This window comes from Magnolia sinica, chromosome 15, assembly GCF_029962835.1.
Source record: "Magnolia sinica isolate HGM2019 chromosome 15, MsV1, whole genome shotgun sequence".
In the NCBI taxonomy this organism is placed as follows: Eukaryota; Viridiplantae; Streptophyta; class Magnoliopsida; order Magnoliales; family Magnoliaceae; genus Magnolia; species Magnolia sinica.
Window position 1 is genome coordinate 73,452,299 of NC_080587.1, and position 12,188 is coordinate 73,464,486.

General features: G+C 43.5%; 1 protein-coding gene across 2 annotated transcripts; it reads right to left on the reverse strand.

Moving 5' to 3' along the window:
* On the reverse strand, positions 1 to 11,828 carry LOC131227638 (uncharacterized). 2 transcript variants are annotated; one of them, XM_058223441.1, is made up of 4 exons: positions 11,055 to 11,828; positions 5,345 to 5,440; positions 1,877 to 1,944; positions 1 to 246 (listed from the first exon to the last, which is right to left on the reverse strand). In XM_058223441.1, the coding sequence occupies exons 1-4, from the start codon at positions 11,781 to 11,783 to the stop codon at positions 129 to 131; spliced, it is 1,011 nt and encodes a 336-aa protein (XP_058079424.1). In that variant the 5' UTR covers positions 11,784 to 11,828; the 3' UTR covers positions 1 to 128. The 2 variants fall into 2 exon arrangements, with proteins under 2 accessions (XP_058079424.1, XP_058079426.1); XM_058223443.1 differs by lacking the exon at positions 1,877 to 1,944.
* Between the last annotated feature and the right edge of the window lie 360 nt (positions 11,829 to 12,188).

Genomic DNA, 12,188 nt, shown 5'->3' on the forward strand with positions numbered 1-12,188 from the left:
TTGATCGTTTCTCTTTTATGTTGATAGATGTTTATTGCTGGTATATGGAAGATACAATACAATCGAACATCAGATTGGATCTTGCATGGGAGGGATTCTTCTTACTGGATCTTCATCTCCATGCATGGTTAATGTGAATTCAATATGAACCGTTTGATCAGATCATTGACCATCCGAGGGTTCTCCAACTGAGCTGCATGACCAACGTCCTTGATGATCTCGAGCCTTGATTTTTTTCCCAAATGCCTGTTTCATTGAAGTTGGGATAGCTTTGATGAGATTTCCTTTCAGAATGGATGGAAATTCCAATGTGTTAGGCACTGTAAGGCCTAATGTGATGCATGTATCTTATATCCACGCCGTCTATACGTTTTTTAACCTCAATTTATTTTGTGGATCCAAAAATGAAGCTGGTCTGAAGATCAAGTGGACCACACCATGGGAAACAATGGTGATTGAACGCTCACCATTGAAATCTTCCACAGGGCCCGGGCTGATATGTGTTTTCCTTTCATCCTGGTCTGAGTGACGATCTCAACAGGTTGGATGACAAATAAACATTACCGGTGGGCCCCAGAAGGTTTCCACAGTGGATGTCATCATCCCCACTGTTTCCTATGGTGTGGTCCAATTGCACTTCATATCTGCTTCATTTTTGGGTTCATGCATTAAAATAAGCTGGAAAAACAGATGGACGGTGTGGATATAAAACATATATATATCTATTTGAGCCCCACAGTGCCCAACACATCATGGTGAGGGTGGTGTTGGCAACACCACATAATCCGTTGTCCCACAGAGACACATGGCATGGCCACTCGTCGAAGTGGACCCTCATCCATTTATACCACTGGGGGCGGACGCAAGTTGCCTGCAACACCACATGGCCCCACAGAGATGTGTGTAAGAAATCCAAACCGTCGATCAGACTAATGAGCATAGAGTGCACATCGTCTAAACCTTCGGATCAGGTTAACATTTGAATTTTCAATTCATCCTGGTTAAAATGATCTTATGAACGGTTTGGATAGCATATAAACATCAAGGTGAGCCCTGGGACGGTTTCAATGGTGGGCATTTCCATCACCACTGATTCCTGTAGTGTGGTCCACTCAAGTCTTGAATCTCGCTCCTTTCAGATATTCTTTCCTAACATGAGCTGCAGAAACTGATGGACGGGGTGGATTTCTCTCGGACAAATCAGCGGGCCCCAAATAGCTTCCAGACTTCCTGTGGTCAGGATCGCAGGCATCTGGCCATGATGAAAAGATCCTGACACTTTGAGTGTGGGCCATCTTTTAAAACCATCCTCTTTTACGAGCCATGGATGGATCGGATGATTGTCATCATCAAATCAAATTGCTTCTTTGGAATCATAAGCAATCCAAACTGAGATCTATCGAATAGATGCGAATCTATCTTATATCGTTGCTCAGTTTTGACTGTCCATATCATATGCTATTGATCTCATGGTTAGGATTATCTTGATTGCCGTAATTTTTGCAGCCTGGCTTGCTCCCAATGGTACTATTAAATGGACCGCCAGGATTAATTATTAGTCATTCCAGGTGTCATATAGAAGCTTTTGGAGACATTGCTGCAGATAGGCCCACAAGGGTCTGTATATGGCATCCAAGCCGTCCAATAATATCTTCCGATCATGAAAGTGAATGCCCGTAAATCACGCCACGCAGCCAACATGTGGATTTGGAGGTCTTGGATGGTTGTCCATTGCTTTCTATGGTGTGGCCCGTCACGTGGTCAACCGTCCATGATGCATGGTGGTGGCCACTTAATGGACCGGTTAGATGTCTCGCACGGTTGCCAGGTTGGCACGTGTATTGCAAACTGGTACGTTGTGGAAAAGCATCCGTACCTTTTTAATCGATGGGCCATGGATAATGGGAACACATCGTCCTTGTCACCCCAAATAATGAGAGTTTCCTTCAAAAGCATGGGACCCATTTGTCAGTTTCTGTTTTGAACCGTTGATTCATGAAAGAGAGAAGAACGCAAGACACAACAAGTACAACTACAAAACATTTCCTTTGCAAGGTTAGGGCCGTTGAATCTGGCATACATGTATAACATCCAAGCCGTCCATTATGTGGGTCCCACAGTGTAGATTCACCCTGGTACAATTCCAGGGTAGCCCATTTATCAAGCAGGCCATAATGCTAGAAGTCTTAGAATAACTTCCCCAAATCGTCATCCATTGGCTCCGAAACCGTAGCAAAATTGAATTGTGGAGAGGCCAATTTCGATGAAGGACGTTTGCATCCAGTGACAAGTCTGATGAAAGGCTTGGATCTCACACACGTTTGCCAAGTGGGGAGGCGTGTAGAAGTACTCATTGCACACGCATGTGGGCCTAGCAGAGCTCTCGCTAGGCAGAGTGCTTGTAGAGATATGCACACATCCAACCAGTTGGACAATAAGCTGCTGTCCACCGAGTAGATAACTTCCAACATGTCTGGTGCTTGTGACATCCAATCCGTAGAATAGGTTGGCCCCACCATGAGGATCACCTTATGAAATATCGGTCCGATATATTGATCAAGAGGACCATACTTATAATTTTTTATTTATCAGTGGTAATACATTATTTAATATTTCGTGGCCCATAATAAGTGAATGGTATTGATTTTTATATGATATGATTACATAGTAGGGACAACCTATTGGACGGGTTGGATTTGGCCAACACATCATAGGTTGGAAGTTATCCACTAGATGAACAGTTACCTATATACCAAGGAAATGTGGATGTAAGCTTTTCTCATGCTCTTATAACAGAGTAGGATGATTTTAAGAAGCCGTGTCTGGCCCATCTTCTACGAACAATCTGCTACGTCCATTGTACATGCCACTAACTAGACGTTTTGGATCACCTGATCATTATGAATTTTTTAAAGCAAGATATGAAGAGTGAATTAGACCTAATGGACGGCCGAGATATATAATTGGATGCCACATAGTCCAAATGAAACTGTTTGCATGGAAAAGTTTCCGTACACTGTACGTAGATTACTCTAACTTGGTATGCAGACTGATTATTCTCGCCGCTACGGGTTTTGCGTACCATACAAACGGTAATCCCGAACAAAAAGATCTCGTGGATTGTCCGCAAACGATCAAGCTAGATGAGGCCCACCGTGATATTTGCAATATATCCACACCGTCTATCCCTTCTGTCAGCTCATGTTAATACAAGAGGCCCAGAATGAGGGAAATCTAAAACTGAAATGGTACACAACACAGGAAAAGGTGTAGAGGGAAATGCCTACCGTTGAAACCTTCCTGTGGGGTCCACCGTGATGTTGTGATTTTTATTTAAACTAACCCAAAAAACAAAAATATTAGCCTCATCCAGAACTTCTATGGCCCCTCGAAGCTGACATTCAATTCCCATTGTTTCCTTTCCTATGCCTCACTTGAATTATGTATCTACCTCATTTTTAGGCTCCTGTCCTACCATGAGTTGGCCAAAGGGATGGACGGGTGGATCTATCACAGACATCACGGTAGGCCCCACCAAGCTTCCGACAGTTCCAGACATCAAAGGGGCCACGCCATTCGAAATAACGGACAGCCAACAGGATGACTCAACGTACAAGTGTGGCCCATCTGATGAGAATATCCGCCTGACTTTAGAGATCATTGATATGCGTGGAGGACCCTACCGTTTGCATGGTATGGATTTCATCCACAGATAGTAGGTTGGCTGGAAAGAACGGCTGCGTCTTAAGGAGCATTAGTTCTCACTTCTCATTTTTGTATTCCCGAATGAGGTCTGCTCATCTACAAGTCCTGCGTGCGACATCCAGAAGGTCAGGCCCATCCATCATCGTAATGTGGGCCACCACTCGAATTTGAAGGTTTGGATGGTTGACGATTGTTAGCTAAGTAAAGGCCCGCCTAATGATTTTGGGGGAAATCGAACATCATGGTGGGATCTAATGCCCGGTTTCAATGGGATCTACATAACATGATAGGCCCACCATAGGAAACAATAGACAACCATCCAAATTCACCTGTTGCCCACATGATGGTTGGATCGGCTTGATTTTTGGGGCATCCAAATCTAACAGCGGAGCAACCCTAATGGGCAGGTTGGATGTCAAGCACACATTCCCTAGTGGGCCCCAAATGCAGCACTTGTAGAATAAGTTCATTCCACAAGGATTTGCAGATGAACCGGCCTCATGTCGAGCTCGCTGAAGAAGGGTCCCTGCTCTGAAATCCCACTACGGCATGAGTGTGTGGCGGTGTGTGTGGGTGTTTTTTTTTTTTTTTTTTTTTAAAAGGCTCGCTGAAGAACGAGCTACTGAATTGTGGAAGGAATCACACGATCCTCGAGCGAGGACATGCACATATCATCGACTCTTGAGTTTGTACAAGTGGGGCCCATTTCTAGGCCATCCACACCGTTGATTTAACAGGCCCCACAGTGGATGCGTTATTCTCATAAACAACACAGTGAAGCTGACCGTAGAAACACCTAAGCCCAACCCCAGCCCACCATCATAGGAATAGGCCCGTGCAGGACTGGCCCACTATCCAAATACCCAGCCCAACAGTTCAATCAGTCAGCCCGTTCCCACCGGAGCTGACCTATCAGATCTATGGACACATTCAAGCTTGGGGCCCATTCAATCTTTGGACCGAAGAGGGCTGGGCTTTATCCAGATTAAGGCCAGGCCAACGTAATTAGTTTGTATAGCTACACGTAGTCGTGCCTGCCACGTGGAGAATGCGCATGAGATCCACCCCGTCCATCTGATGGGCCACCACATCTTCACCATGGAACAAAGAATCAGGCCGTTCCAAAAGTCAGGCAGGCCACACCATAACAGCCGGTATGGGGAGGCCCACCATTAGTTGTGTGTGGGGCTCACCGTGTTGTTTACATGCCATCCAATTCGTTCATCTGAGGGGCCTCATCAGGATGAGGCGCCCCAAAAAAATCAGGCTATACGAAAGCTCAGGTACCCCACCACACGTGAAATTAGAGGTTTTAGGAATGATGGCAAGCTGCTCTATGTGGTATGCTCCACCTGACTTTGCATTGAGGCCAAATACGGCTGGCGAACCTGATGGACGGTGTGGATCTAAGCCATACAAGGTCCTTCCCACGCTGGCTCAGTGACGAACTTGATACGGACCGTTGCTCTGTTTTGAGCTAATGGTTACTTTTGTGTGCTACTGATTGGATGGCAACCAAAACCCAATCCCCTTCTTTTGAGATGGCCCACACCGATCAACGGTCGTGATCACCAAACATGTTTTCCACGGGTACCGTGGGAGGGAGAAGTTGGGAGAAGAGGGTGGGCCACGTGATCACCTGATTAAGAACGGGAAGCCTATCTCCTTCTATTTTCCTGGATAGCAATTCCTTCAGCATTTCCATTCTCTCCTTCCTATACTTTTTGTACATCACCTGAAAACACAATAAATAAAATATAATTATTTTATTTTATTTTTTAAAAAAGAAATCTTTGATGCTCTTGCAGGTAGCAATGATTCATACACGAGCGCACATTACTTGCACACGTGGCCTAAATGTTCCTATATTAAGGACACAAAATGGTGGGACCAGCTGTAGATGGATCATAAGCCCAAAGCCGCTGGCAGGTTGGCCGGCATCTAATGGACGGTCAAAACAAAATAAGTGAACGGTCCAAATTCAACAAACAGTGTCGTTGGACCTATCTGAATTTGGAGCTACTTGCCTCTACGGCGGGTCCCGCTACTTCGGCATATGCAACCAAATATGCCATGGATGGGTGTATAGGTAGGGATAGGTGCATCCCCGCGGCGCGCAAGACGGTGTAGCCCTTAGGGTGGGGCCCACTTTGATGTATGTATTCTATATTCACACGGTCTATCAGTTTTTACATATAATTTTATAGCATGAACCTGAAAATGAAGCAGATCCAATTCTCAAGTGGACCACACCTTTGGAAACAGTGGTGATTGACCATTAATGAGCCAATAGTTATTTTAGCCTCCATCCAGGTTTATGTGACATTATCAACAGGTTGGATGGCAAATAAACATTATGAAAACGTTACAGTGGCCCTAGTAAGTTTGTAGTGGTAGGGTATTCAATCACCACTCTTTCCCATAGAATGGTCCACTTAAGATTCGGATATTCTCCATTTTTGGGGGTATTGCCCTAAAATGATTTGTCATGCATATATAATACATACATCAAGGTGGGTCCTATGATAAAGGTTGCACTGTCTTAGGTGAGGCCAGGGCGTACGTAATCCACAAAGCAGTGAACGGATTGACTGAGACCCCGAAGTGCCGCTTTTACTGTGGGACCCACCTTGATGCATGTATCTTATATTAACACCATCTATCTGTTTTTTCATATCATTTTAGAGCATTATTCCAAAAATGAAGTAGATCTAACTATCAGGTGGACCGTGCCATAGGAAACAGTGTCGCTATATCATTAATGAGCTAAAAAAGTTTTAGATCAAGCTAATATTTTTTTACCCTTCATCTAGGCTTATGTGACCTAATCAATAGATTGGATGGCAAATAAATATTATAAAAAACATTATGATGTGCCTTAAGAAGCTCTTAATGGCAGAACGTTGAATCAACATTGATTTTTTATGGTATGGACCTGATCATTGATCTGCTTTATTTTTTGGATAATGCCTTTGATTATTGGATCTGCTTTTTTAAAGATAATGCCCTGAAATTATCTGGAAAAATAGATGGACGGCGTGGATACAGGTTACATACATCAAGGTAGGCCCCATAGTAAGGGCCGCACCATCTTAGGTGAGTCGCTGTCTCACCTAATATGCCCCTGACAAGTAGCGCTATACACGGGTCCAGGCCAGTCGAGCTTGGCCCAGCTCAGATCGGCTTGGCCAGCAGGCAACCCTGTCTAAAACTTGTCGGCTCGGTTCGGCAAGCAACTCAGGCCAGCTCGAGCCAAGTTCAAGTTCAAGACTACATGCTGAGTTCAAGTTTAAGTTTCATCTGAACTCAATCCAGGTCCAATCAATTCGAACCAAGTCAAGTTTTGAGCTGAGTTGAGTTGAGCTTAGACTCGGCTCGAAATTATTTCAAGCTCTGAAAAATCAGCTCCACTCGACTCAAGCCGTCAGCAGTTAGACTGAACAGGAAGTTCATTCATCATTAAACATGGCGTCCGGGAAGGCAGGGACCGTGCGTCACTCATCTCCGGCGGGAGTCAAAAGGCCCTGGGAATTGAGTACTCCGGGGACATACAGGAGGAATGGTCGGGAGGATTTCGCATCAGAGGTTGGAAAACATCCTCTGAACCGAACCAAACCCAGTTTCGAGCCGAGTCGAGTCATGTGAGTTAACCAAGCGAACTCAGTTCATGTACAACTCTATGGATAAGTGCCTTTTCAGTAAAGTTGTTCTTTTATGTGATGTAGCCCTACGTTCAAATCCACTAACAGGCATATTACATCCACCGACTAGGAATTTTGTTGGGTGGAATCTGGACATGTTTCTCTTCATAGGGCGCAAATTGGTTACTACCACCATTAGGCCATGTTAGGGCTTTATGAGGCCCACCGTAATCTATATATTTTATCCACTAACAGGCATATTACATCCACCGACTAAGAATTTTGTTGGGTGGAATCTGGACATGTTTCTCTTCATAGGGCGCAAATTGGGTACTACCACCATCAGGTCATGTTAGGGCTCTATGAGGCCCACCGTAATCTATATATTTTATCCACGCCGTCTATCTATTTTGACAGATTGCTTTAGGACATGAGTCCAGAAAGGAGGCAAATTTAAGGCTAAGGTAGACCACACCATATGAAGCAGTGGGAATCGAACTCTTAACCTTGAAACTTTCTAGGGCTCCAACTCTTGCCGTTGAAACTTTCTATGGCCTGCGGTGATGTTTATTTGCCATCTAACATGCTTAGAAGGTCACATAGACTTGTTTGAAGGGAAAACATAAATATCAACCTAATTCAAAACTTTTGCGGCTACGCACATGGCTAAAAAGAGAAATAATCCAGTAGTTTGGCAACAATGGGTCTTATGTTCTAAAATCCTTAGCATGCTTGGACCGTTGGATTAAATGGTATGAAAATGCATTAGATGAAATTAAGACAATTATCATACGATGATTGTATGTTTAGAAATACAGTGGTATTTTGATGGTTCAATCCCATGTTCAGGATCAAGTCCTTCCTATGGGAAAAGCATCCTAGTAAGTGAAACCTTTGTGTAGTGGATCATGGAATTATAATCAATGGATAAGATTTCACAACTAATACATTATGCATATGCAACTCGAATGTTAGGCGTAAAGGGCGCAAATAGATGGACGGCTTTGATAAAACACATGATTTAATGTAAGACCCACAAATTTAGTGGATTTCAAATTTCCCCAGAAATCCCATGGAATCTTTTGTTTGGAATGGATGATATGATATATGAATTAATTCAATCATTCTCATCATTTTAAAATACGTAACGGAATTTGCATGGGACTAAATGCAATTCTATAACTCTTAATGACACTTTTCAAACAGACCTCTAATATTGACATCAGATGCATGTAAGGGTTCTGATCTAAGTCCAATACAGATATTAACCAACAAACTTGGAATAAGATAGTGAGAAATTGAATATCCCACTAACATCTAATTAAATTTTTAATAATAAATAAAATACATAATAAAATGAAGAGATTTTCCCAAAGAATTTGTATCTAACCAAATAATGCTTCAAGGAATAAAAATTACATGGAGGTGTTTTTTGGCCACGAAATTATAAAAATGCACTCATTTAAATTTTCTTTAAAAAGGAAGGAAAGTCGAGACTTGTGGGGACCACATGGTATGGGTGTAAAGTCCAACCCATCCACGTATGCACCCCACCATGATCATCAAATGGGTTACACTTGAATTTAGATATTTTGAACGTCGTATCTATAAACTCCACTTTATTATTGTAAAGAAAATAAAGAAAATAAAGAAGGATAATAATATAAACTCCACTTGAATTTAGATATTTTGATCGGCATATCTCCACTTTATTATTGTAAAGAAAATAAAGAAGGATAATAATATAAATTCTCTTTTGTAAAAGTATTTCTATAAACTATTTGGTAAAATTCAAATCTTGGAAGAATTTTGCCACAAGAATTCCAAAAAAAAATAGAAATAACTAAAATAAAATAAATAATAATAATCATAACATTATTAACAAATATCAAGCTACAAATCCAAAAGCATTTGAACAAAAAATCACTGACTTTAACAAAGATAAAGCATCTGGTCCTTATTCTTTCCCCAGTTTCAAAGCTCTTATGGGCCCCACCATAATTTAGCTGTTTTATCCACACCGTCAGGTCCAAATCTCAGGTGGACTAAACCAAAGTAAACTTGAAAACATTTTAGAAATTAGAAGAACAGAAGTTTTGGATCAAGCTGATAGTAATTTGTTTTTTTTTTTCAACGCTGTTTTCCTGTTACCTGAGATTTAGATGATAAAACAGACACATCATGGCGGGCCCATAGAGCTTTGACACCAGCTAGGTGGCTGGGGTTAACTTGGTGTTGGGATTCCGGTAATATTCCTATCCAACCCATTTAGAGCTATTTAGATAATCGGGTAAAAAATCCAATATCCATAATGGGATTTCTCAGGTCAGACACGTCAGATAATCAGATCAACGGATATTCCTACACTGTCAATGGTCCACGTTCAATATAAAAATATCCCACAATCCACACTAAACCCAATGGTCTTTGTTTCCTAACCATGCCCCCAAGTACGTCTTCAGCAACCGATAATACATAGCACGAGCCGATTAGGTGCGGCCCGGCCTGATCCATGGCAGTGCAGCTCTTACTGTGGGGCCCACCTTGATGTATGTATTCTATATCCACACATCCATTTTTTTTATTTATTATTATTATTTTTTTTTATTTTATCATTTCAGGGCATGTTCTAAAAAATTAAGAAGATCCAATTCTCAGGTGGACCATACTATAGGAAGCAGTAATCACTATTAAAAGCTTTATAGGGCCCACCGTAATGTTTCAATAATGTTCATTTGACATACAACCTGTTGATGTGGTCACATAAACATGGATGAAGGCAAAAAAACAAATATCAGCTTGGTCCAAAACTCATGTGGCCCACTAATGATTAATCACCACTGTTTTCTATGGTATGGCCCACCTGAAAATTAGAACTGCTTCGTTTTTTGGCTCTTGCTCTGAAACTATCTTTCAAAACGGATGGACGGTGTGGTGGACCCCACGGTTCGGGCTGCACTGTCTTGGGTGAGGCTGGGGCCGCACCTAATCCTGGTATGGAATGATCTAAACCAATCATGGCCGTTGAATTTGGACAGCTGACATCTTACGTCAAATTGAAAAACCATAGTTTTAGAAATCCATGACTCAAATGTCGACTAAATCAACCTGGCGCCATGTGATTTTGCCTCGGACCCGATGGGACCCGATCGGGTTCGATGTCTCGAGTTGGACGAGACTGGATGAGTTCATCCGGATCATGCTAGTGGATTCGTTGCGGCCCTTACTGTGGGGCCCACACCTTGATGTATGTATTCTATATCCACGCCGTTCATCCATTTTTCCATATCACTCCAGGGCAGAAGATCCAAATCTCAGGTGAACCATACTAAAAATTTCTTAGTGCTTACAGTAGTATTTATTTGCCTTTTAACCGGTTGATTAGGTCAAAAGGAAAACACAAATATGGCCCATCCAATGGTGTGCGTTCAATCACCAATCTTCCCTATGCTGTGGTCCACCTAAGATTTGGATCTGCATCGTTTTTGGGCTAGTGGCCTAAAATAAGATGGAAAAATGGATGGACGGCATGGATCAAAACACGTAATCATATTGCGCCCAGAGCACCAACCGTACTGGAGGAGCCACTGCCGGAATCAGTCCAGACATGCATTTGTGCAGCTTAAGTGGCTGCGTATCATCCATCACACTCTGCCAGAGTATAAAGCTTTTTTCTTAAAACCAGAAACAGATGGGTAGTGGCCGTACCCGGATAACATCCTGCAGCACGAAATCTGGGATCCACGGTGGCCTATGCATCGATCGCCTCATCAGAGCCCTTAAATCCTCGGCCCTCTCCGGCATCAGAATCTCAATAATATCCCTCTCACCCTTCCTCCTCTTCTTCATCTCCTCCCTCTCTTCCTCCGTCGCGCAGATCCCAGCCGTTAAAATCACCACCTTCTCAATCGCCTCCTCCCCGTGAACCATCGCCATACCGTACGCCACAAAACCGCCATAACTAATCCCGCAAACTGAATACCTTTCCAATCCAACCTTCTTTAGAGCTTCCGCCATACATCGCGACTGTAACTCAATAGACCGTTCGTCGCCATCGGAAGAGGAATCGCCGAAGAAGATCAGATCTGGGACGTAGACGTTGAAGGCCTTGGAGAGAGGACGGATCTGGTGCTCCCACTGCCAGCGGGCGTTGCCGCCAAAGCCGTGGATGAGTACGAGGCTCGGCTTGCGGCGGCGGGGACGGATGGGGGCCCAGAGACGAACGGAGGTGCGTTCGTCGAGGCGGACGGTGGTCGGGGAGAGGCCGCAGTAGAGGAAGAGGAGGCAGAGGACGAGGTCGCGGAGGAGGACGAAGCTGAAGAGGCATTCGAGGGTGTTGCGGAGAATGGTAGTCGCGCGGGATACGGAGATGGAGGTGAACGAGTTCCGCAAAATGGTGATCGCGCGGGATAGAAAGATGGAGCTGGAGGGAGCCATGTGAGAGAGACTCTCTTCTAGTTGGTAGTACCGATGTTTGCCGGGAGAGAGAATGGTAGTCGCGCGTCTCCTATCTGTACACGTCCTGCTCTCCTCGAGGAGTTCGTTTTCCGTTTGTCGCGAATCATGATTCAGCATGTGTCGCCACACGCTATGGACAAGATATTGAGTTGTTTGAGTATCAGAACCGTCCGGCGTTTTGTACCGTAAAGCAATAACGGGCAAACATTACGCTGAACGGATGTCTGCGTCCATCTCCATCTGTAGATGAATTTAAAATGATGAAAAGAAAATTTCAACCGCCCAGAACAACTCCAAAAATCAAAGGTTAGGATTGTCATTGTAGAATGATTCTGCCACAATATCTTATTTTCAATGATGGGTGTCATTATCCACACCGTTTCA